Source organism: Hemicordylus capensis, chromosome 2 (genome assembly GCF_027244095.1).
Source record: "Hemicordylus capensis ecotype Gifberg chromosome 2, rHemCap1.1.pri, whole genome shotgun sequence".
NCBI classification, from domain to species: domain Eukaryota; kingdom Metazoa; phylum Chordata; class Lepidosauria; order Squamata; family Cordylidae; genus Hemicordylus; species Hemicordylus capensis.
Genome location: NC_069658.1, coordinates 358,766,755 through 358,793,408, shown reverse-complemented (window position 1 = coordinate 358,793,408; position 26,654 = coordinate 358,766,755). Strand labels below are relative to the sequence as shown.

Sequence of the window (26,654 nt, the reverse complement as noted above, 5' to 3'; positions counted from 1 at the left end):
AACCGCTACTGCTGCTCCTGTGGGGAGGAGCAGGAGCAGGGCTCGGGTGAGGAGATCTCTGGAGATAGGGGGCTGAAGCTTGGCCAATAGGCACCAGCAGTGCTGCAGCCGCAACCAAGAGAGGTGGGGGGATGGAAGCAATGGGATGGAAGAGGAGCAGGAGTGCGGCTTAGGTGAGGGTGGAGAGATCTCTGAGGTGAGGGGGGCTGTGGCAGGGGGTAAGGAGAGCAGTCAAGTACTAGCGCGCAGATGCTCTGCATGGGTTAAGCTACTATTTTATTATTCTCTCTGTTTACACTTGGTGCTCTTTCTCTCTCTTTCATGCGCTCTCCCTCCCTCCCTCTGAATAAAACTAACTTGACAGCAAGTTCATTCAATTGAGAAAAAATATGCCTTTCCCATGCTTTAATAGAATTGTGCAGGAATTGCAGTGTTCAGTAATAATGGTCTTTTGGGTGCATGATTAAGTTTGCATGTGACCTCATTTGTAGTAACATTTTGAAAATGAAGTATGGCCTCAGCTTTATTATTCTTAATCTTTTGCACACACAAAGCTAAGCAAGTTATTTACTTCAGCACCAGTTGTGCTGCAGAAATACCGGCGGTTGTCAGACTAATGCAACCTTCTTATTAGGCAAGTAGCTTTAAACCCCCTACTCCAGTCCTTGGTGAATATGATAATTCTCTGGCTTTGTAGGAGATGTACTGGAGCACAGTAAATTCTTCTGTCTTATAACTAACACAGTGCAAAGAAATCTGGCTTTAAAAGCTGCAGTCCCTGAATTTTTGAGCTGCTGGAACTGATCCTTTAACTGTTGTGACACAGGAACAATAGCACTGTTCATGCTGAACAGCTAAATATCCGAATTGATTTGTGGACTCAAGGGGAATCTTCCAACTACAGTAACATAGTTAATTTCCTTTTAATTGGAAACAAGCATGTCTTTGTAACTTGGTGCTCATTGCCATCAATCCATAGTGGAGGTGAATAATCTGGATCTTATTAGTGGAATAAAACGTACTGTCGTCTTTCATCTACTTTGGAGCTCCTATTGAGGGAAACGAAGTGGAAATATGAACGTAGAAGTAGGCGGGAAAGTCAAGGCAGATTATGAGAGAGTAAAGCAGTTTTGTTGCTACAGTTTTACATATCAGGTAAATGAGGTCAGATGAATGTGGTGGGTTGTGAAGGCCTGAGCCTTGCAGCACTTGCTCAGTGATTTAAGACAGGGCATGCCATTTAGGGTAAGGTAAGGTGTGCCGTCAAGTCCATTTCGACTCCTGGCGCCCACAGAGCCCTGTGGTTTTCTTTGGTAGAATACAGGAGGGGTTTACCATTGCCTCCTCCTTCGCAGTATGAGATGATGTCTTTCAGCATCTTCCTATATCGCTGCTGCCTGATATAGCACCAGCGGGGATTTGAACTGGCAACATTCTGCTTGTTAGTCAAGCGTTTCACCGCTGCACCATTAGGTGGCTCATGCCATTTAGGGTATGGGAACATAAAAAAATGGAAGACTTTACACAGCGAGTTTTGAGGCTATCTATATGGTTTTCTCTATGCACTTTCTAAAATTCAGTATTTAAAGGAAATTAGAATTTAAAGGGTTCTGAAGAAACATTGATTTTATGGAAATAAGGAGGTTTTTAAGGAGGGATTGTTGCAGGCAGAGATCTACAAAACCAAATTGTGTATCCATCTGGGAGAAGTTGATATAAGGAACACATGTGTGCACCTGTTAAACTAGAACTGACAAGCAGTGACATAACTGGATCTTGGATGTGTTTTTGTTGTAGACTAATGGAGGACAGCTGCCAGACAATAAAATAATTGCCAGTGAACTCAACTCCTTACCGGAACTGAAGAAATACCTGAAAAGGGTTATGCCATTTGTTGCTATGATTAAGGTCAGCCTTCTTGTAACTTACTACCAATCTATTGGAAAAGCAATCTCATTTTCTTACAGGGTTCTTGCTTTTAAAAATGTCCTGAAGATGACACAAATGTTTGAGTTCAGGAGCTGTATCCTGAAGCTTTTATCCATCCTGCTGGCTGTGGGTGACTCTTTATGAAATATTTTTGCTGATTGCCAATAAGTATTCACCAGTCACACATAAAAACATTTAAGCAGTTTGCTCTGCCTTTAAGAGCTCAAGTCGTACTCTTCATAAATAGGTCAGTTTCCTACATAAAACGCTCGTTGTTGCTTAATTTTTAGCCAAGTTCCTAGATGAACGTCTCCTAATAAGAATGCACTTTAAATTCAGATGAGTGCTCAGACTACTAATTGTACTCTGGCAGCGATCCAGATCTTACACTCTGTTCCTGAGCATTTGAATCAAAAGAGGGAATGAAACTGGTTCTTATTTTATCTAGTTTGGTAATTTGACTGAAAAAACATCTCACTGTTTTGAATTTAATTTGGAAATCATGACCTATGGAAAGAACTCCCATTTGGCTCCATATTTTGGGATCACAACAGAGTAGGGGTGTGCACTGGCTGGCTGGTGGCTAGTGGCTGGATTGAGTTCAAGCCAGACCGGGCCAGTTTGGTTTTGCCCCCCTCGTACCGTTCCCTCCCCCCAGTTCAGCTTGGGGAGTTCACAATTTTTTTCCAAAAAAAATTTTTTTTACTTGCTCCCTCCTGGGCCTTCTCCAAAGCCGTGGGGGAGGGTATCCCCTCCCCCCGCTAGCCTCTGTTATGCCTTTAATCGCCTGGTTGTGGTGGTCTTCAGCCCTTTCCAGGCCTTTCCCCCATTGCGGCGACCATTTGGGAGGCCACCATGCATGTGCAATGGGCCCCTGCGTGGCCCCTGATTGGTTTAAAAAGGTGCCAAAATAGGCTTGATTCAAATTAGAACCAAATTTTTGGACTGGATTTGAATTTGATTCAAATTCAAAATAAATTTTAAGGAATTTGATTCAAATTCAAAAAGAATTGAAAAATGTTTCATGAACATCTCTAGTAACTATTAAAACACAACTGTTAAGCATATTTAAGCTTATAATTAATAAGACATATTTAAGCTTATAATTAATAAGACCTACCTCCAGTATGAATGCTGAAGTACATTTAGAACTTACATGGATTCTAGTGAATACATTTTTAACGCACACGTGCACACCCTTTAATTATATCACACGTATAATGTCATTGGCTTATAAGAACATAACATAAGAACAGCCCTGCTGGATCAGGCCCAAGGCCCATCCAGTCCAGCCAGGGGCGTAACTATAATAGGGCAAGGGGAGACAGTTGTCTGGGGGCCCACTGCCTTGGGGGGAGGGGGCCCAGTGGCAAGTCACATGACTGGCTCCCCCAGCCATGCACCCGCCCAGGCTTCTTTCAGTTGTATTCATCCTCTGAAATTGATGTGAGTGTTAAGACCTGGAGCTACCAGAACACCATGTCTTTCTCTAGTACCATTACCATTAAATGACTTGCATCGACCACAATTTACAAAACCTTTTAAAGATTTCTTTACTTCATGAGCTGAGCTTCAGTGGGGGGCGGGGGGGTGTCCATTTTAAAATCTTGTCTCTGGGCCCACTCCAACTTTGCTACGCCCCTGAGTCCAGCATCCTGTTTCACACAGTGGCCCACCAGATGCTACTGGGAGCCTACAGGCAGGAGTTGAGGACATGCCCCCCTCTCCTGCTGTTATTCCTTTGCAACTGGTATTGCCTCTGAGGCTGGTGGTGGCCTATAGCCACCCTCTATCTAGTAGCCATTGATAGCCCTCTCCTCCATGAAATTATCCAAACTGCTCTTCCAGGTTGTTGGCTGTCACCACATCTTGTGGCAGAGAATTCCACAAGTTGATTATGCATTTTGTGAAAAAGTACTTCCATTTGTTGGTCCTAGATTTCCTGGTGATCAATTTCATAGGATGACCCATGGTTCTAGTGTTATGTGTGTGAGAGAAAAATGTCTCTTTATCTACTTTCTCCACACTTTGCATGATTTTATAGACCTCTATCATATCTCCCCATAGTCATCTTTTTTTCTAAACTAAAAAGCCCCAGGTGTTGTAGTCTTGCCTCATAACGAAAGTGCTCTAGGCCCCTAATCATCTTGGTTGCCCTCTTCTGCACCTTTTCAAGTTCTACAATGTCCTTCTTTAGATGTGGTGACCAGAACTGTACGCAGTACTTCAGGTGTGGCCACACCATAGTTTTGTATAAGGGCATTATAATATTAGCAGTTTTATTTTCAGTCCCTTTCCTAATGATCCCTAGCATGGAATTGGCCTTTTTAACAGCTGCCGCACATTGAGTTGACACTTTCAACGAGCTGTCCACCACGACCCCAAGATTACTCTCCTGGTCAGTTGGGGCTTTTTGTCCCAATGTGCATCACTTTACACTTGTCAACATTGAACTGCATTTGCCATTTTGTCACACAGTTTGGAGAGATCCTTTTGGTGCTCTTTGTTGTGGTCCAGGCCTCATTTATATACTAAATATGCTCATTAGCTAGCATACAAAATTATGCCTGTCTCATCAGTGTCACCAAGTGACCAAGTTCTTTTATATAATGACCATGTAGGATCTGGGCGCAAGGACGAAAGGAGATCAAACCAATCTTAAATGATTCAATGGGCTTTATTGAGTATAAACGAATAACATTAATCTAACTGAGCAGAAAGCAGAACATTCTATCAGTATTACTAACCGTATTTCAACCCTAGCCAGCAACAACATTCACCCAGTGTTCCTAACTAACGTGTGTGTGTGTGTGTATGAAATCTTCCTAGAACCTAATATAATTCAGATATAGACGGGAAAGGGGGGGTAAGGAAGGTTGAGGACTGGCATGGGTTGGGGATATCAGAAATTAGCGGGGGGGGGGGGGGGAGAAGGAAGGGAAAGGATCGAGGGATCCAAGGCTTGTGGAGGCAGCATATTACCCAGATCAGAGGCTTGAGAACGGTGGATCTTTCAGCTGAAGGAGAGAGGTTGTAGCTGGGGACAGGAGCCTTTAGACTGGTCATCAAGCATGCAGTTTGCTCAGAGCAAGGCTGAGAGTCAGAGCACCATGGTTGGGGAAGTCTTGACTTCTCACTGCGCAGCAGAAGTCACAGAGTTCCTGTCCATGGACAGAGTTCCTGCTTGTTTCCCCGCGGCTTAGCAGCAAACCCTTGGATTGCTCATGAGCAGATCTTGCTTGTAGGCACAAGATTGCTAGGGAGTATCATGGCTGGGGAGTCTTGACTTCTCACTTCGCAGCAGAAGTCACAAACAGTCCCTTCTCCCATGGAAAGAGTTCCTGCCTCTAGCCCTGCGGCTTGGGCAGCAAACCCTTGGATTGCTCATGAGCAAATCTTGCTTGTAGGCACAAGATTGCGTGTAGGCACAAGACTGCTCGCTCTCTGTCCAGTAAGCCTCATTCTTTATAGTTGTATCTTCCTTTGATCTCCCATCGAGTCTATTTGAAATCTCCTCATCCCTCGAAAGGTGACAATGCTGTTACCTTCTGGATAATGTCTTTTAATTAGTCAGGATGTTAGCCAATCCAGAGAGATCTGAATCCCATCTTCTGTAAGCTGTAAGCTTGGAAGGTTGGGGGGGGCATTGCCCAAAGCTAATCTGCATCTCAGAGTTGCAAATGGGCCCCTTCTCTTGTCCCAGATTTGCCGGCCTCATCCCATGAGGTGTTAAGGTGTTAGTAAAGTAAGAATTAAAGTCTATAGGTGTTTTCTTTGTGTGCATTTATCTATGTTGAATTTCTATAGAGAGCAATTGAGTATAGCAGAGCAATCATTGACAAGGATTAACATAGACTTCTTGCAACAGGAAAGGGGAGATCAGCCCCTGGCCTCTTCCACAGACATTATCTGACAGTGAGTCACATTTTAGCATTTGGATTGTTCTGGCCTGGCTTTTGTGCTTCCTTGAGTACCCATTTCACAATACAATGCTGGATCGCCTCTTTCTTCACAGTTCAGATCTGGGTGTCAATTCACCTTGAGTCCAGGCATTAATTCCTGTCTTAACAAAATGGAACCAGACACAGGCCTGAATTCCACATACTTCTGGGTTGGTACCTCTGAGGCTAAGGTTGGGGTGCATGTGCCCCCAACAAAAGGGAATGGACTTGTGTGCCCCCAACATCTCCATGAATGCTGAAAGGAGAATATGAGAAGATACTGTACAGAATACTGGCTTACATACTGTGCATTGCTCTGCTGATCCAAGAGTGGGGCACTCGCATTGATTCCATCCTTCTTAAAAACCCTGTCCATACTGCTCCTGATTGCAGAGACGCTCCATGAGGCCTACAAATTGCATCAGTGCTCTTGTGACAATTTCCCCATCATTCCTAATGGGAGAAGTGTTGCTAGAGCACTCACACAAATTTTAGTCGTCATGGAGCCTCTCTGCACTCTCTAGCAGCGTGGACAGGGTTTGGGGATGCTTAGAACCAGCACATGTACATCCCACTCTTGGACTGAGGCAATTATGTACCGCGCAGTATGTAAGCCACTGTAACTTAGACATTAGTCTGGAGTTAATGAGTACTTTCATAAATAGTGTGATTAGGCCAATGCATTCAGAAAATAGGAAGTGCTTCAAAAAGGAGTTTTCTTTGTTGAACTGTAGGAAGGAGCAGTTCCCACAGCCAGCCCCCTTAAGGTATTGTGGGTTTAAAAAAAAAAAAAGGTTTAGGGAAGCATTCAGGTCTGTCACCCTTCATAAATGACAGACACACACTCTTTTCCTTTTTCTGGCTTCAGCACTGATCTAATTTGTCCCTTTTCTGTTGAAGCACAAAGCCTTTGGAATGACAGGAGAAGGCGAAGACAGCTGTTGTTTTTTATCAGAGCTTGCTCCCTTAAGCCAAGTTACTGAAGCTGCAGCGCTGTTCCAATTCAACTCAGTGGCTCCCCCCCACACATCCTTTACCAAATACACAGGGGATACAGGAAATAATACTTTGTTCTTGCACCCTTGATATGGCAGTAGTCGGATTCTAGCAACTCCTAACCCTTTGTTCTTGGTCTGTTGCAAGAGGTGCAGCTTTTTGGCTGACATGAGCTTACATATGAAAGTTCCCAGCTCATTTGCCCTGGATCTGATCTTTTCTTTTTCTTCTTTTTTTTCTTTCTTCTTTTTTCTTTTTTCTCCCTCCCTCCCTCCCTCCCTTCTTTGCTTACCAGTCATTCTGTTGGCACATAAGTTCCATTAGGCAGTCTGCAATTGGTGCAAAGAAGCAATTGCATAACAAGACCTAGAGATGTTCAGCTCTAATGCTCTAGGCAAGCACAAAAAACTGCAAAGCTGATTGCTTGGCAACTCAGATTCACCCAGCTATTTCCATTTGTTAGTCCTGTTAGTTAGTTCAAAGAGGACTTTAGTATCACAGCAATATTTACTGTCTTGCCAAGTGAAGTGAATTACTCTTAATTTCAAAAGCACCATCCATGTTAGAGAGGCAGTGAATGGAAATGCAACAAACTGTTGCTGTCTAAGCATGTCTGGTGATCAACTTCAATATTCAGGGAATCAAGCTACACAAAAAGGGATAGAGAAGCAGAAACTTCAGTATGCATGTTTTACTGCTGAAAATGCCCCCAGAAGATCAGTTTGCTGTCTCAGCTTAAGAGCTTCCTTTCTGTTCCTGCTCTTGTCTGTCTCACTTGATGAGAGGGCAGGGAAGTTGTCCCATTACTTTTTGCACAGTTTCAGCCAGTCTTTCCGATACTGGGGAATAGGCAGCCCTAAAGAAATGGTGGTACCTTTTTATTTTTCAGATGCATGGAATATTGGCCCCAATATGAGCCCCTGGTGGCGCAGTGGTAAAACTGCCGCCCTGTAACCAGAAGGTTACAAGTTCGATCCTGACCAGGGGCTCAAGGTTGACTCAGCCTTCCATCCTTCCGAGGTCGGTAAAATGAGTACCCAGAATGTTGGGGGCAATTTGCTAAAATCATTGTAAACTGCTTAGAGAGCTTCGTCTATAGAGCGGTATATAAATGTAAGTGCTATTGCTAATATTTCATGAATCCTGTTTGAAAAATCTGGGTAAAGTGTTTAAGAAGACTCCTGTTTACAGTGCCCATTCTGTGACTTAGACTGCTCTTGGAGCTATTTTTGGTCAGTTCAGATTGTTGTTTCTCCCCAGACTGGATGTGTTGGACGAGGGAAATGCGGGGGGGGGGGAATTTGGGCCGCAATCTTTATTGGCTACCCAAATCACAAATTTATGTGCACGTGTGTGGAGAAGCCTGTGAGGATTTTCTCATGCAGCCCGTGAACTGTGTGCTGGTTTTAGCTTTTTGTGGCAGTCTGTTCACACAAAGAGCTCACTGTGCACACATTCAGTTTCTGAGGAGATAAAGGATCCAGGGACAATAATAAGCTAAATCATGGTCATGTGATTGGGCCCTCAAGCTCAGTCATGTCCTGGAAGAATAGAATGACCTGGGCATTTAAGAAGACTGGAATTGCAGTTTCTAAGCACAGTCTTGTGAAGTATGCTTTGAAAGAAATCCTCTTAAGACAAAAATACTACAGTATTTTTCCCATTTAGTGATGGAAACTGCCATCACTTTATGAATGGTTATGACTATGCTAGGAGTGTGGTGAACCTATTGGCTGTCAGAAGAGTTCTGTCCTGCCTAAGGCTTGCTCAGCTATGCTGTTCAGTTCCACAGTGATAACCCAATTTGAAGTCTTGATGAGCCTTAATATATACTCTTTCTACTACTGGACATGACAGGAAAATCTAGAGAAGAAAGGCCCACGTGTCCTTGATCTGGAACTGGAGTTTGATGAACGAGCTGTGCTCATGGAGAATATAGTTTATCTGACAAATTCCTTGGAGGTGAGCAATTTGTTCAGCAAAATGCATGGCTCAGCTCACTGAAAGAGCTGAAGGTTCAGTGCTCTTTGAATGTCTATGTATACTTACACATTTAATATCTGAACAGTGTTCAAGCTTGCATTAATTACTGATCTGAGGGTTAGGCAGGTGGTAATAGAAGTGGGGAGATGTCTAATATAAAAATGTTTGATTTCCTTGGATATCTGAATCACATTGGTCTGTCCAGAAGGATATTCTGGATGCTGGAAATATTCAGTGAAAGAGGTTGTCCAGATTTGGACTTAATTGACCTTCTACAAGAGATGGGTCATTCATCAAATATGGCCTGATGCTATATGCTCTTTTATCTTCCTATGTTAGTATTTACTGTATTATTTCTACTTGGGTTGCTTTTGTTGTTCCATTGTAGGAAAACGATTTAGGAGTTGTCAACCCTTTTAGTAGATCATTTTATTGAGGATCTTTCTTACAACAGAAGTGTCTGGCTGTGAGTTAGAGCTGCTGCAAGCTGGAAATATATTTAAGGCATTGAAAAAGGTTTTTGACGTGGGCCTGACTTGAGGTGATTGAGACACAACCTGCCTTCACGGTCTCTAATTAGTAAGGCTGTGAAACTTCAGGGCCTGTTTTGGGTTCAGCCCAAAGCAAAGAGTCATCTGGTGGAGGCCAAAGTAAGGTCAAAATGAAGCAAGCTGGGCTGAACCCTTCAACCCCACCATTCCTCACTACCCCACTCCTCAAACTACTTAACGGAACAAGCAGGGGGAAGGAGTCTAGCCTCTGTTCTGCCTCTTCACTCCCTGCAGCAAGGGAGCAAGCAGCAGATTTCTATGGCTTAACTGTTAAAAGAACTCCCCCCCTCCCCCACCGCCATGGAGTCCAGAGAATGGTACAAGTGTCCCTGGAATTTGTAGTCTCTTCTGAGCCTGTGACCATTGCTGTAGCCTCAGAAAAAAACTACAAATCCCAGGAGTATCTGCACCATTCCCTGATTCCATGGGAAAAGAAAAAAGTCAAATCACAGAAGGCTCCTCTGTCATGGGGATTGAAGAAGCAGAATAGAGGCTCATCTCTCGTCCCCTGATGGCCCTGGTAAATCGTTTGAGGGATGGGGGGCCAAAAGGTTTGGCCAGAAGCAAAGTAGGCTCCCTTGAAGTGAGGCCAAAGGGGACTGAGTCAAATAGGGGATGCTTCCAACCCCTGCTAACTTGGTAAAGAGGCACCTTTTAATGTGGTGATTCTCTTTATTTAGCAGGGAGAGAGTAACTGGCCCTATTCACCCACAGCACAGTACCTCCAGTGACTGTTGCTGGTGTCTATCTTATGTTCCTTTTTAGATTGTGAGCCCTTTGGGGAACAGGGATCCATCTTATTTATTTGTTATTTCTCGTAAATCGATAGAAATCAAATAAATAAATGAATAATTAAAATAATAACAAATAATAATTCAGAAGCTCCCAAGTGGTTCCTCAAGTGAAGCAGGGCTGCTTCACACAGTTCTGTTAATTAGAACACTCAGAGCTACTGCCACAATTCAGAGATCCACAATTTTTCCTTCAAATGATGTAAAGGTCTATTTGTCCTCCTGTCCCCCCCCCCCCCCATTCTATAGCTGGAACACATAGAACTGAAATTTGCTTCTGAAGGTGAAGAGAAAATTAAAGAGGATTGCTGTCCTGGAAAACCATTTTGCACATTCAGAGTAGAAGTAAGTGTATAAGTCTGCTGCCTATGATTGTTTGTTTCCTTGCTTTGTCCCCAAGTGCAGTACTTGATTGCTCCTTCATGTGAGTGAATGGGGGCTGGGATCTGAAATGTGGGTCCAAGCAAGAATAAAGGCTATAGCCCTAAAGTAGGATCATACACCAATATTGAGAGTATCGACACAGCTTTCTCTCTCTCTCTCTCTCTCTCTCTCTCTCTCTGACATTTTCTGTACATGGAAGTGAGCCATATTGGCCAGTTGGGTCCAAGGCAGGCAGAGGGTGACTATGAGGACAGAGTCTCTGTGCATGCATTACATTTTTTGTCACACAGTTTCTTCTATCTTTCTTACTTTCCTGCAGCCTGGTGTGTCTGTATTTCTGGTAAATCCTCAGCCAGCAAATGGCCACTTCTCTACAAAAATTGAGATCAGACAAGGTGATGGTCGAGATGCAATAATCAGACGCTTGATGAAGATGGATAGAGGAATCAAAGGTAGCTTTCTGGCTCAGATCCAAATTTATCATTCAGTCACTAGATGTTGAGAATTTCTGCACAGTAGCTTGTCAAAAGTTCACTTTCTTGCTCACTTGGGATCCCTTCATAACGATTCCAATTATTAGCAAAATACACACTCTTTTTTGTTGTTACTGTTCTATTGATTTCCTCTTGTTGGTGTGCAAAACACTTTCCAATATTTATCAGCTAAAGTTTGTCAGCTGCTACCAAAGAAATGTTAGTTATCATTGGCTTCCACGTAAGATTTTCTTGAGATGGATCTTATTGAAAAAGAGCGCCAAATGTGTATATACAGCCCCCACCCCCACCCCAAACCCGGCTTTTTTTTGGTAAAACCTACTTTGCTTGTGATGGTGCTAAAAGTTGGTAAGGTGACAGTTTTACATTATGTATGAAAAGTGACAGATCACCCTGTTCTGCAATTTCCAAGGGTACTTCATGTGCCTAAATCTTCAAGTTGAACCTCCTCCTGATGAAAACTGTCTCTATTCCAAAAGTGGGCAAAATTTAGGAATGCTGGCCTAATTCCATACAATCTGTATAAAATGAAGTCTGACTGCGGGCTTTTTTGAAACATGTCAGGTGGGGATTTTGGCTTGGAGGTTAGTGAGAGTTGGTCTGCTCATGAGGCCACATTCAGAGGAAACCTTAAGGGCGGTGACCAGTACACTATGGGAACTTGTCAGATGTGATATCAATCACAGCCTTGAGCCAGCAGATAGTTCACTCTGTCACCAGTTGCAACAATACCTGCCTTGTTCCTGCCCTTTTAAGTCAAAACTTAAGCTATGGAAGCACTAAAATGTGATCTCACATCCAAGCTCTTCTCTTCTTCTCCATCCCTTTGTAGGATCAATTTATAGTTTTAAAATGAGAGAGTAAGAGGATGGCTGATTGTGATTTCCTTCTGGATATTTTTGTTACCAAAACATTGGTGGCAAATGTATGATTCACCAGCATGGTACCCGACTAGGGTTTCCCCCCCTCCTCCCAAGTTTGATATTACAAATCAGGACCTTCCTTAAAATCATAGTCCTGTTCCTCTGGAATAAATGCACGTATTTAACCTCTACTTTGGGTGTGTGTGTGTGTCAAATTCAGAGTCGTCTTCGACTCGAATATGTCAGTCATTAAAGGTGTGTGGCTGCAGCAGAGTGCATTGTGATTTGTGCCAGAGTAGCTTCGGAGTATTCATATATAATGGGTAGGCAAGTTCCTTGGAGGAGGCAATTCTGTATTGTGAGGCAGCCTCCTTCTCTGCGAGCCCTTATCATAACTGAATTGATGAATAGACAATAGAAAATGCTTGTCTGATCTTGGAGATAACAGCAGAATGTTTGGAATAAGGCAGCCTCATAGGTGAGTGTAAGCCATTTCCCCCAATGCAAAAATAAATAAATAGAAATTGGAAGGTGTTAAATTGTAAATTGAAGTGTTTAAATAAGAGATGTTTTGCATAGTTTGTGAGAGAGGTCCTTAATACTGGTAGAACCAAAAATGGGATTCAATGATGAGACCTGTCATTGCTTGCTTGTTTTCACACTTGTAGAATCTATCTATCTATCTATCTATCTGTCTGTCTGTCTATCTATCTATCTTTATTTATTAAAACATTTTTATACCGCCCCAAACTTACATCTCTGGGCGGTTTACAACAGAATAAAAACAAAGTAAAACATTAGTTAAGACAAAAATGGGGGGGGGGGAACACACATTACAAAAATTTTAAAATATTTTAAAACAGCATTAAACCCATTAAAACAACATTAATTAAAAGCCTGGGTGAAGGAATGTGTTTTTAAAGACTTCTTAAATGCTGTCAGAGATGGAGAGGCTCTTATTTCACTAGGGAGAGCAATCCAAAGTCTCGGGGCAGCAGCGGAGAAGGCCCGTCCCTGAGTGGCCACCAGACGAGCCGGTGGCAGTTGCAGACGGACCTCTCCAGCAGATCTCAGTGGGCGGTGGGGTTCATGCAGAAGAAGGCGTTCCCTTAAATAGCCAGGGCCCAAACTATTTAGGGCTTTATAGGTTATAACCAGCACCTTGTATTTTGCCCGGAAACATATCGGCAGCCAGTGTAGCTCCTTCAATACAGGAGTTATATGGTCTCTCTGAGATGACCCAGAGACCAGCCTGGCTGCCGCATTCTGGACCAGCTGTAGTTCCCGGACTACGTACAAGGGCAGCCCCACATAGAGCGCATTACAGTAATCCAGTCTGGAGGTTACCAGCAGATGTACCACTGTTTTGAGGTCATTCACCTCAAGAAACAGACGCAACTGGCGTATCAGCCGAAGCTGATAGAAGGCACTTCTGGCCATCGCCTCAACCTGGGACACCAGGGAGAGGCTCGGATCCAGAAGCACCCCTAGACTGCGTAGCTGTTCCTTCTGGGGAAGCGTAACCCCATCCAGAACAGGCAGATCAAAATCATCTCTCGAGTTCCTGAGTACCTCCGTCTTAGCCAGATTCAGTCTCAGTCTGTTATCCCTCATCCAGCCCATCACCAACTCCAGGCAGGCATTTAGGGAGGTTATGCCCTCTCTCGAAGATGCTGACATGGAGAAATAGATTTGGGTGTCATCAGCACATTGGAAGCACCCTGCACCAAATCTCCTGATGATCTCTCCCAGCAGTTTCATGTAGATATTAAACAACAGATTTTGAAGAACAGCAGTCTCCAAGGGACACCATCTGGAACCTGCCCGAGAGGTAGGAGCGGAACCACTGCAAAGCAGTGCCTCCAACTCCCAACTCCCTCAGACGCTCCAGAAGGATACTATGGTCGATAGTATTGAAAGCCGCCGAGAGGTCCAGAAGGACCAACAGAGTCAAACTTTGCCAATTGGAGATCATCCATCAGGTCGACCAAAGCAGTCTCTACCCCATAGCCAGCCCGAAAGCCAGTTTGAAATGGGTCAAGATAATCAGTTTCATCCAAGACTGTCTGGAGCTGGGAGGCCACCACCCTCCCAATTACCTTGTCCAGCCACGGAAGGTTGGAGACAGGCCTGTAGTTGTTCAAGTCTGAGGGATCCAGGGTAGGCTTCTTCAGAAGTGGTCTAATAATTGCCTCCTTAAGACAAGGAGGCATCCTACCTTCCCTCAGAGACGCATTTATAATCTCTACCAGGCCTTCTACTACAACCCCCCTGCCAGATAATATAAGCCATGTCCAGCAGGGGTCAAGAGAACATGTGGTAGGCCGCACCATTCCAATCAGCTTGTCCACATCCTCAGGAGTCACAAACTGGAACCGATCCAACCTAATCACACAAGAGGAGTCACTGGACACCTTCACATCAGACACTGAGGTAATTGTGGAGACAGAGTCTAAATCGGCCTGAATACGAGAGGTTTTTTCCACAAAGAATTCATTAAACACATCACAGCAGGTAATCGATGGTTCTAGATTCTGATTCAAGGGAGGAGGGGCACTCACTAGCCCTCTCACAACCCTGAACAACTCCACCAGACGTGAACTTGCGGATGCAATACGGGCAGAAGAGAATCGCTTCTTTGCCGCACATATCACCTGAGCATAGGTCTTCAAATGAGCTCTATGTTGCAATCTGTCGGATTCAAGCCGAGTCTTTCTCCACTTGCGCTCCAGTCGTCTACCTTGCCGCTTCAGCCCCCGTAGTTTTTCCGTATACCAAGGGGCCAATTTTGAAGCAGATCGGAGAGGACGCTTAGGAGCAATCATGTCTACTGCCCCAGTGAGATTGCTGTTCCAATTCTCCACCAGGGCATCAACAGGATCACCAGCAGAGCCAACACTAAATCTCTCCAAGGCTTCTTAAAATCCTATTGGATCCAATAACCTTCTCGGGCGGATCATCCTAATAGGTCCCTCGCCTCTGTGAAGGTGGGAAGCGATTGTGAATCCGACCTTAACCAGATGGTGGTCCGTCCATGACAATGGGGAAATCACAGGATTCCACACCCACGGAACACCACCCTGATCAGAGTGAAAGACCAAATCAAGCGTGTGACCAGCAATGTGCGTCGGCCCCGAGACCACTTGGGATAGGTCTGTAGTCGTCAGGGCCTCTATGAACTCCTGAGCCGCCCCGGACAAATTGGTCCCAAAGTGAACATTGAAGTCCCCCAGCACCACAAGCCTGGGGGACTCCAACACCAAGTCCGAGACCAAGTCCGTCAGCTCAGTTAGGGACTCCGTTGAGCAGCGGGGCGATCGGTACACCAACAGAAGTCCCAGTCTATCCCTGGTCCCCAGACTTAAGTACACACATTTGATATGGTCCGACACTCTAACAGGGATCCTGGTAAGGGAAAGGTTATTCTTATAGACCACAGCCATTCCACCTCCCCGCCCACGGTCCCTCACCCGCACCTCAACAGAGTAGTCTGGAGGACGAAGTTGGGACTACACTGGGCCCCCAGCCTCCCCCAGCAAGGTCTCTGTAATACATACCAGGTTGGCACCTTCATCCAGAATCAAATCATGGATGGTTTCTGATTTGTTCTGGACCGAACTGGCATTACAGAGGAGCAAGGTGAGGTTCCAAGGATGGTCAGCTGACAGATGGTCCCCAAGGTCAAAGAGCTGGCAGAACAGCCGGAAGGGGAAACAGCTATTAGATTTCCAAGTCCTCTTCCCCTGTAATGGCCCGCTGACCTGCCAACGTTACTACTTCTGTTCCCCACCACGACTGGAATGGCCGTCCCACAGTCAGTGGACACGGTCCCTATCCCCATTTCCAATTAAGCCCAGACATATTCTAAGATTGTCTCACCCAGGACAAATTAAAACAGAAGCTCCACTATTAAATGCCACTCCCCCCTATAAAAATACCTAGGCCAAGAGACCTGGCCCTCGGCGTTCCCTGAAGTGGCTCCCCAAAAGGGCCTTTGGTGTCCCCTCTTCGATGGCTACTCCTCCCGGTGGCAGGCCCGCGAGGCGGCGGTGGGCCCGGCCATGCGAGGTGGCGGCGGTTGGCCCGCCCACGGAGGGCCAGGCGAGGTGGCAGGCCCGGCCGTGGAGGGCCAGGCGAGGTGGTGGCAGCGGCGGGCCCGCCTGCAGGCCCAGCCGTGGAGGGCCAGGCGAGGTGGAGGCGGTGGGCCCGGCTGCGGAGGGCCAGGCGAGGTGGCAGCGGTGGCGGACCCGCCCGCGGAGGGCCAGGCGAGGTGGCGGCGGTGGTGGAGGGCCAGACCGCGGAGGGCCAGGTGAGGCGGCGGCGGCGGGCCTGGCTGCGGAGGGCCAGGTGAGGTGGTGGCGGCGGCGGGCCCGGCCGCGGTGGACCAGGCGAGGTGGTGGCGGGCCCGGCTGCGGAGGGCCAGGCCGCGGAGGACCAGGCAGCAGAGGCCAGGCACCAGTGGCGGGCCCGGCCGCGGAGGGCCAGGCAGCGGTGGGACCTGCACTCAGCCTGGCCGGAGACTAGGGCAGGTGCAGGGGGAGAGATAGCCGGCCCCAAAGAGCGTACAGATGATCTGGATCGTGATCCGTTGATTCCATAAGTAGATGGGTTTTGCGCCTGCGCAGGCACCTCTCGGGCCAACTAGGTAGCTCCTCGCTACACCCAACCGCCCTTCTGCACGTGCTTCTGCCCGCTAATTATACTGGGCGGTGGGCATCTTCCGTTAGTTTCTGTTTGACCGCCACAGCGTTCACACCTCGTTTGGGCTCCTCGGTAGCAGAAATTGTTGTGATTTTAAGTGCTTAGGCATTGTTTGTTGACGGATTATTTACGGATCTTTGAACTTTGGACTGTGTTTTGGACTGGGAAACTGCTTTACGGACTAATTTTGACGAAAGATCGGACGGATTCTTTGGATTGAACTGGACTGGACTGTTAACGGCAAACGCTCGGAGAATGGAAACAAAAACGACCTTTAAACGGTGTGCAAAGTGCCGGGCTAAATTGCCCTCCACTGACCACCACGATTCCTGTCTACTATGCCTTGGAGAAGAGCACAACATGGCCGCTTGTAAAATCTGTTGTGCTGTCTCTAAACAGACGAGGACAAACCGAGCTCTGTGTCTGAGAGCTGCCCTTTATGAAGACGCGCTGCGCCCTTCCACCCCTCGACCTGAAGCACCGTCGACATCGAGATCGGCATTGGGGGCGGAGGGACACAGAGCTGTCTTCGCACAGTCTAAAACCGTGTCCGCCGATACACCTTTTAATAGACCCTTGGAGATCTCTTCTACGGAACAGGGATGCCGAGGAAAGAGGCGTCATCAGGAAGCTGCGGAAGCTGCTGCTACGGAGCACTCTAGTCGGAGTGAGCATAAGCGAAAGACCCCTTCACCCTCATTGGTTCAAGGCTCAGAGACTGAGTGGAGTGCAGAACCACGGGCTTCTAGCCCAGTATCGGAAACTGCAGCTTTGGAGAGCGCACGCATCCCATCGACATCAAAGCCTCCTTCGACATTGAAGCTGTTGGTACCGAAGCCATCGACATCGGAGGAGCGAGGGAGGGATCCCTCGATAGCGAAGCCCTCGACATCGAAGGCTAGAAAGGCTAGAGACTCCTCGACATCGAGACCCCTCTCGATGCCGAGAGAGGAATCTCATCCTAGAAGGCGCCACTCACTGTCACCAGCTCCTACACCACAGCAATCTCCATCAACCCCACAGCAGCAAAATAGCCAGCGCTCTGATAGAAGCGCAACTTCTGCTCTCAGAAGCTTGATGGACTCTGGTCCTAACACCCCAGCAGAGTCCACTTTCCAAGGTTTCCTGAGTGCTGGTTTGGATGATGAAGAGGATGATGAGGAAGCAGAAGAGGGTCTTCCACCACCCAAGACTCCATCACTTTCCCCAAGGGCTGCAGCTGAGAACTTGCTTCAGTCACCCCTGGCTGTGGTACAACCATTGGCAGGTGTAGCGGATGGAAGTATACGCCACCCTACTACACAGCCCGCGCACACTTGTGGTTTTAGACATTCTTTGCCACAAGACTATGCGGAGTACCTAAGATGGAAGGCCATGCAACCTGCTCCACAACAACCAGCAGCGAGAGGTGATGCATTGCCTGCACCTGGCAATGGAGGACGTGTACAGGGTCCCCCTCTGGAGGTGCAGACCAGGTCTATGAGGGCACTACAAGACAAACCTAGTGGAAAGCGGAAGAGCACCCCGCCTACTCCAAGTCCATCATCTAGGGAATCGTCTCCAACTTCGACACAACGGGACTTTGAGTCGGAATATTCGGATTCTGATCACGCCAGTCGGCAGGTAGAGCCTCCATCTGAAGTCCCACCGTGTCTATCAAGATCCCCGACTGAGGAACTCAAGGGCTATCATTCCCTAATCAGAGAGATGGCGGAGGCATTGGGTTTGGACCTGCAACTGCCTGAAACGGAGTCTGCTGACCCTGTGTATAATATGATGGTTCAGTCCAAGTCTTCCCACCCTGTTTCGCTGCCAATGATCCCAGCCATTGCAAAGGCAGCTAAATCAGCTTGGGACAGCGTACAATCAGCAAACCCAACATCTAAGCGCATAGATAACTTATATAGAGTCCAGTAAGGTGAAGATACGTATCTGATACGCCATCCAGATCCGAACTCCATGGTGGTGGATTGCGCATCAACATCAAAAGGCAGTCGCCGGCATACAACACCTGGAGACAAGGAGGGGAGGAAGAAAGATGTGTTAGGACGTAGACTATATGCCACATCGAGCCTAGCTATCCAGATTGCGAATTATGCAGCATGTATAATTTGGAATGGGCTGCTCCAGCTCTCTGTTATTGTTTCCCAAAGCTTAACTTGCAGTGTCTGCAACTGGGAGTGGGGAGGCAGGCTGCAGCTGTGCCCTGGGCACCAGGAACCCTGGGCGATGAAGCTACTAAAGACTTGGGAGCATGGGAAATTATATTTCCCCCCTGTGCTGGAGCTCATCAGAATGGGTTGTGGACTGAGCATGCTCGCGACAGGGCTGGATATGACACTAGTTTCCTGTTGCCAGGAAGTGCCATAGCCCCAGGCTGGCCCGTACATTCCCCCCTTGCTAATGGCTAGCCTTGTGATTATTATGGTGGAGGGGGAACCAGCTGATCAGCCCCCCCCCATGGTGCTGTATCCCAACCGGGACAATTTGCATCACACTTCCTGCAGATTCTGCTGGCGGGGCCCCATCTCGTGAGGAAGTGGTGGAGAAACCAGAGGGTGCCCTTCCCGTGTCCTGAGATCTGCCTCCACCATGGCTGCTGATATAAGTACTAATGTCCCTCCTTGGGGACTGTCAGTTTCCTTTACCCCAGATGTTGCTGACTGGTTGAGGGATTTCATTGCTCAGGAATGCAAGGTGTTATGCAACCCCTCCCTCCCTCCCCCTCTCCCTCCCTTCCCCTGCTCCCCACAGGGTCTCCTTTCAGACCCAGATGTACTCCTGGGCGAATGTCTTCCTCCTCTCCTAACTCTAGCCCCAGGAGGGAGGCAATTTCACTTCATAATGGAGCCTTTTTGTACCATTCAGGAGAAGGGACACTAGACACAAAAGGAGGGTGCACACATCCTTCTCTGAGGATCAACCGCCTCCACCTAAGTGCCTAGGTATGCAACCAACAGTCCCTATCCCTGGTGTTGCCCACGCCTGTATCTGTATTGCCTCCACCACTGCGATTCTACCACATCCATCTGGGAACCTGATCTTGTCAAGATCAGATTCTGAATACTCTCACTCTTACCCTCTTAACCCATGGGTGTCTGATAGGGAGGAAGGAGAGTTATCTGAGGAAGAGGTCACACAAGTACCCATCTCTTCCTGTCTTTTCTCATCCATAGATTTTGAAGTCCTTCTTGCTAAGGCTAAGAGGACTATTCATAATGTTACTCCTATTGAGGAACCATAGCCCTCAACAGAATTGGATCGAAGTGTCTTCCCTTCCTCCCACCCCCATGTGCTAGCATGACTAAGTAGGTCATGCTAGCAGAGTGGGAAAGACCTGTCTCCTCTAAGCCAGTGGGGGTCTTCCCCAAGGAACATTACTCTCTTCTACAAGATGTTATGTCACTTCTGGCTGTTCCATACATTGACAACCTTGTGGCAGAGCTCATATCTTGCTCTATTCTGAATCCTGAGGGGCAGGAGCAACTCAAAATACCCGAGGATAAAGAGTTCAATCTGCTCCTCAAAAAAGTTCATAAGACATTCTCCACGGTCATCAAAGTGGCAACCATGAAATTGATCTTGGCCAGAGCATCAATCCTTTGGGCAAAAGAACTGGCACACTTATTCTGTGGGAAAACACCAAACTCTGCCATGGCCTCAATAAGTTGGTGAAAGCAGCTGCTCTTATGGCTGACTCCAGCCTGGATTGCATACAACATGCTTCTAGGGAAATAGGGTCTGGAGTTGTGGTCTGCAGATCTCTCTGCCTGAAGAAATGGAACGTGGATGCTAAATCCAAACTAGCGCTTCCATCTTTTCCTTTTTCAGGAGCCAACATATTCAGATCCTTCCTAGACGGCATCCTAGTGGAGACCAGGGACAAGCAAGAGGTGATGCCATCAGTGCGCAAGGACTCACGCAGGCCTTTTCGCTCTCCAAACTCTTCCTTTTGTCCCCATAGGCAATTCAAGGGGCCACCATCCAATCAGCCCAGGGAGTATAGGGATAATAACTACTACTACTACTTCAGGGGTTTCAGATGTTCCCAGTGGAGACAGCACTGCAGAGTTCTCTCCAGATCACAAGCACTCTGCTCCTCCGCCTCCAATGCACACTATAACAAAAACAAAAAAGACTCACACCCTGTGGGAGGGAACTCTTTCTTCACCACATGGATGTCCACCACCCAAGACCAATGGGTGCTGGACATAATCTTCAGGGGCTATTCTCTAGAACTCATGCATGCCCCACAAGATCACTACATCCAGAAACCCAGGCAAAAACATCCAAATGACTCCAGCCATTCAACGTACTGCACATTCAGGCCATCAAACCAGTAATATCAACAGAAACATGTCTAGGCATCTACAAAGTTCAAGATTAAGTCTCTTCGTGCCATCAAGGAGGCAACAGCATCAGTGAATCTCTTGGAGGCCTATCTCCATATCCCCATTCGCCTGGCCCACAGGAGGTTTCTCAGATTCTCATATGACCAGAAACACTACCAATACTGAACACTCCCGTTTGGCCTATCATCGGCCCCTGGGGTCTTTACAAAAATCATGGTGACATTAATCGCATATCTCTGTCTCCAGGGTACTCACATATACCCATGATCTTTTGCTCAGATCAGTCTCCTTCCATCAAGCCCGAAGAGATGTATACAGGACTCTCCAGTGCCTAGACGACTACGGCTTCATAGTCAATCAGGAAAAAAGCCAGCTCCATCCAACACAGTCCCTTCAGCCCCGGGATCATTATTCAACACCGTCCAAGTATTGGTCTCCAGGAACAGAAAGACAAGATATCAACTCTCATCACACCTCTCTAACACCGAAGGAAGATGGACCTGATGCCCTTGACCACTGAACTGGGATCCATGGTGGCCTGCATGGAGTGCACTCATGCCCCTCCATTGGTTGCTCCTTCCCTATCAGGAATTGATCATGCTAGGAGTACACAAACAGGTAAACATCCCTCTCAGGATGTGCCAGTCATTCAGTTGGTGGATCTCTCCAGCAATCCACAAAGGCCTCCCTCTCTCAGAGAATAATAATGACCGCAGATGCCAGCTTCACCAGTTGGGGCATCCACTGCTTGAACCAATATGCCCAGGAGCACTGGTCCCCCGAGGAGTCATGCCGAAACATCAACTGGCTAGAGCTCTGGGCTGCCAGACTCACCCTCCTACAGTTTCACCATCTTTTGCAGGAACACCATGTCCTAATCCGCATGAACAACATCACCACCAAGTCCCATGTCAGTCATGGGGGCACCAGATCCCGGTCCTTGATGGTGGAATCTGATATCCCAGTAGGCAAAAAACCATCTAGTGTCAGTCACAGTAGTACAGTTCATCACAGTGCAATTTGTTTGAAGATGCCATTCATTCAACATGTGTTCATCCTCCCAGCACGTCTTTGAAGATTTACACTAGTTAGTATGGACATTCATGGACACCAGTTTTTGGTATCATATTGTCAGAACAGATTTTTTTGATATGTGTATACATGGATATTGTTTATAATCTTTTAACTGGTTATTATTAGTTTTTCATTTGGTGTTTATACTTATATATTTTTACAGTGTTGTAATCATTTTTCATCATTTTTTAAAAAAAATTTGGTTAATGTTTTAAATGCCTTTGTCCATACTATATGGTGCATGGTATTTTCAAGGGCAACCATTTCCCCTACTTTGGGTTGTATGTGCATATTTCTGAATCTCATAGATGTACAGATTCAGTTAGCATTCCCCAGACACATACTCTTTGTCTGACACAGGGGATTTTTTGTTGTTGTCTGTGGCTAATCCGCATGAACAACATCACCACCAAGTCCCATGTCAGTCATGGGGGCACCAGATCTCGGTCCTTGATGGTGGGATCTGATATCCCAGTAGGCAGAAAACCATCTTGTGTCAGTCACAGCAGTACAACTTAGGGCAGTCATCTTCCCAGGAGTTCTCAGAAAGCTCATAATAGAACAAGCAGAGTTGATCCTCATAGCACCGGCCCCAGAGACCCTGGTTCTCCAAACTACTGTCTCTTTTAGTCCACCCACCCTGGCAGCTCCCCCTTTGAAGGGACCTTCTCTCACAAGGTTCCCTCCTTCACCCAGCCCTAGAGGCTACAACTCTCCACCTGGAGGTTGAGCGCACAATGCTAAACACTCAGGGCAATGCCCCCAAGTCCAAGATACAATTATGGCCTCCAGGCACCCAGCCACCAATCACATTTACCAGGCCACATGGGCAGCCTTCTCTCGCCGGGCATGTAGTAAACACACTGACCCTATCTTGGGGGGAATTCTCGGGGTCCTGGCTTTCCTCCAGTCTGGGCTCGGGTTACAGCTCTGCCTTGGCACCCTGAAACACCAGACATCCACCCTGGCATCAGTTTTGGACCTCTCCTCTACTGGGTGGTCCACACTTCACCCACACATTACAAGATTCCTCAAGAGGACATCCAGTCTGACCCTGCTCCTGTTCACAGGCTCCCATCGTGAAGCCTGAACAAGGTCCTGAATGCACTCACCCAACTGCCCTTTGAACCCTTGTCCTCTGCCTCCCTCAAGGACCTATCCTACAAGGTCCTGTTCCTGGTAGTCGTCACGTCGGCCCATAGAGTATCTGAACTGGGGAGCCTTCTCGATTAGGAAAGAGTACTGCATCTTCCAACCAGACTGTAGTCCTAAAGCTTTACCCCAGCTTCATATCTAAAGTTAATTCTTCCTTTCACTGCTCTCAGGACATAGTACTACCCTCCTTCTGTCTGTCACCATCCCATTCTAGGGAAATGGCGTGGCACACCCTTGAAATCCTCAGGGCTCTGCATGTATATATCTGTCACATCAGAGAATTCTGCAAATTCTGACTCTCTCTTGGTTTCATTCCAGTCCTCTTCACTAGGCTCCAAGGTCTCCAAAGGTACTCTAGATGGATCAGGCCTTGCATCCTCCTGACTTATGAAACCCTTAATTTACCAGTCCCTACTGGAATTATGGTACATTCCACTCGCAGCACAGCTACCTCAGCCACCTTCTCAGCACATACCCCTCTGATAGATATCTGTAAAGCAGTTACATGCTCTTCTATTACTGCCTTCATTTGGCATTACAAAATAGCCCCTTCCTCTCACCCCTAGTGGCTTTTGGCCACCACATCTTACAACAGGTAGTCTTGTGTATACATCCTTCCCACCCAATTTTTCAATCCGCTTGGGCATGTCCCATTCTGATGAGCTCCAGCACAGGGGGGAAAGGAACATTGGACTTACCATGAAGGGTTCTTTTTCCCTGTGACTGGAGCTCATCAGGCCCACCTGTGGATGTATACATGGTTTCTCTGGTTTGGGAAGTGTACAGTTATTGGGTGGAAACAGGTCTCAGGGTACTACAGTGTTAGTATATACCTCTACGTTCTCTTGTTTGTATTGTTCTGGTTAACATGTTGCCTTCTTCAGCGTACTCTCTCTATTTCTGGTGAACCAGCTTGGTGTAGTGGTTAGAGTGCTAGACTAGGACTGCGGAGACCCAAGTTCAAATCTGCATTCAGCCATGATACTTGCTGGGTGACTTTGGGCCAGTCACTTCTCTCTCAGCCTAACCTACTTCACAGGGTTGTTGTGAGGAGAAACCTAAGTATGTAGTACACTGCTCTGGGCTCCTTGGAGGAAGAGCGGGATATAAATGTAATAATAATAATAATAATAATAATAATAATATATGCCACACTCTACACTACAGTCCTGGAACTGGGGCTATGGTGCCTCCTGGCAACAGGAAACTAGTATCACGTGATCTGCCTGGTCTCAAGCATGCTCATTCCACCACCCATTCTGATGAGCTCCAGTCAAAGGGGAAAAGAACCCTTCGCGGTAAGTCCAATGTTCCTTTCCCAGTGTTCCTGGTGTTTAGAAGGCTTCCTAGGGCATAATGTAGGCCTTGCTAAAAGCCATTGTCAGTGCTGCTAACACTGGTTTGAGAGGTAAAGGCAACAATATAATCAAGTTTAAGGCTTAGGGTTTCCAGACTGATGGAGTGTGTTTTCAGACTCCACAATTTTGAAATTCACTGCAGTCACTAGTTTACCTGCTTGTGCCAGACTTTCAACTTACAACTTATGTGAGAGATGCATTAATCCATTACAAGTCCCCTGAGCCACCCACTCCCACTCAACCTACATTTTCCTAATGCATAAACTGCATTATTTCCCAGTCTTAAATTTCAGTCTGTAGTGTGTTAGAGGTGGTAAGTATTAGCCCCATCTCTCTGAAAGCACTTAGGGTTCACTGGCAGTAATGACTTGCAGCATAAAAAGGCATTAAAGCAAATGTGTTTCCTCACTCGAGCCAGATTTCATATCCACAGTGCTGTGAAAAAGGGTCTGTCTCTCCTCAGCTTGCAATATGGAAGTCAAGCTATCTTTTAACAAATTATGTCTTTTCAGTGATGACTGAAATCCAATTTGTATATTTAGCTTATAGTAAACATTGTTTGTGTTTAGAAGTACAAATGCTACCAAACCTGTGCAGATACCAGTGCCTTGTTAGGATCTTCTTACATTCTTTAATCTGAAGATTGCTTCGTTACATTCTCTTTATGCACAGTAACCTGCCCTAATTTTGACAGTTCGGTAGAGGTGCCGTGGGTCAGGATCCATATTAAATTGGTGCTGGCTAAGTTCCATTGAAATTAATGAGGCTCAGTAATGTCTCATTTATTTCAGTGTTGGTTAGTCATGACTGATTTAGTCTGGATCCATCCCAATATGTTGGAATGCAGACTGAAAACGGCAGTTGCGAAATTTATATGCTTACAAAAACACTTGCTTCAGTTTGGCAGCTAACTTCTCTGATCCAAAGAAAATGATTATGTCTTGTTTCTGAAAGGTGCTCAGGCTTTGGCTTTACTTTGCAGTGGGATGAGGCAGGGGAAGAGATTAATTTTTACTTGTCAAGTCAGCAACTAGTGGCCCCTAGCCCAAAAGTAGTACCTGTGATTATGATGATGGAACTCTGCAGTAGCAAGCTGTTCGGTGTGGTGGGACAGGGTGGTTTGCCAAAATGGTCCTCTAACAAAACCCAATTGCCGACCAGTACTGAACTGCTTTCTAAGACAGCAGGTGGCTTTTGATGTGATTTCTCTTTCCATGCTTAAGTCCGTTCCAAAATTAGAGTATTATGAGTTCCTCATGATTAAGCTGTTGCTAATGCCCTTAATCTGCAGGTATGTTGCATCCCTTACTTCAAATAAACATGATATCATTTCATTCTGGGTTGAATCACTGGTTGCTGTGGTGAATAGAGTTGACATAATTCCTTCCAAAAAGCAGAGATAATTTCCTCTTTGCTTGCTGGCTTTGCTGATTCTAGCAACTGTGAGCCAAGTTAGAGATTTATGCCTTGGTCCGAACTTTCCCAGTAGGAAAGACAATTTATTTCCTCATCACTTTAATAGCTTGTGTGTTTTGATTTTGAGAAATGAGACATTTTTTATATTACAGAGTGAAGTTGTGTTTTCAGAAAAGAGCTGAGCGGAAGAAATACATAACTTGTCTTGCAAAGCAAAAACAGTGTACAACACATTTCAGACTTGGGCAGGCAATTACTAGAGATCCACAACCTGATTGTTGGAAGTGAATAAAAAGCAATTGAAACTAGATCAGTAATTCTTCTAAATCATTGTTTTCCAGAAGATGTCACTGTTAGGCAGGCACTTGAAAAGATTGTTTGATAAAAGCTAGTGGGGAAAGAGCAGCAACTTAGACAGACTAAAATAGCTGGCTCGTTAGGAAAGTTTTGTGTAGCAGTCCTTACTGAGAATTCGTTTGAACTTTTAAAAAGGACTTTTTGGGGTTTTTTTTAAAAGAAGCAATTGTGTGTCTGATGCCAAAACAGACAGCGCTGGTATTTTTAAAAACGTTGTTTATTGAAAGACTTTCTATTTTTATTGGAATAACAAAATAAAATTCCCCTTAGTTTCCGCCCCCTCGTAACAGCTCACAGCTATATTGCCTG

At 46.3% G+C, this 26,654-nt stretch overlaps 1 protein-coding gene across 1 annotated transcript in view; it reads left to right on the top strand.

Moving 5' to 3' along the window:
- Positions 1-26,654, top strand: part of LARS1 (leucyl-tRNA synthetase 1) — an 80,899-nt gene that overhangs the window by 52,029 nt on the left and 2,216 nt on the right. The window contains exons 28-31 of the mRNA XM_053297446.1: positions 1,798-1,908; positions 8,724-8,828; positions 10,441-10,536; positions 10,895-11,027. Of these exons, the coding sequence (XP_053153421.1) occupies positions 1,798-1,908; positions 8,724-8,828; positions 10,441-10,536; positions 10,895-11,027 (445 nt within the window). The remainder of the gene's footprint in view (positions 1-1,797; positions 1,909-8,723; positions 8,829-10,440; positions 10,537-10,894; positions 11,028-26,654) is intronic.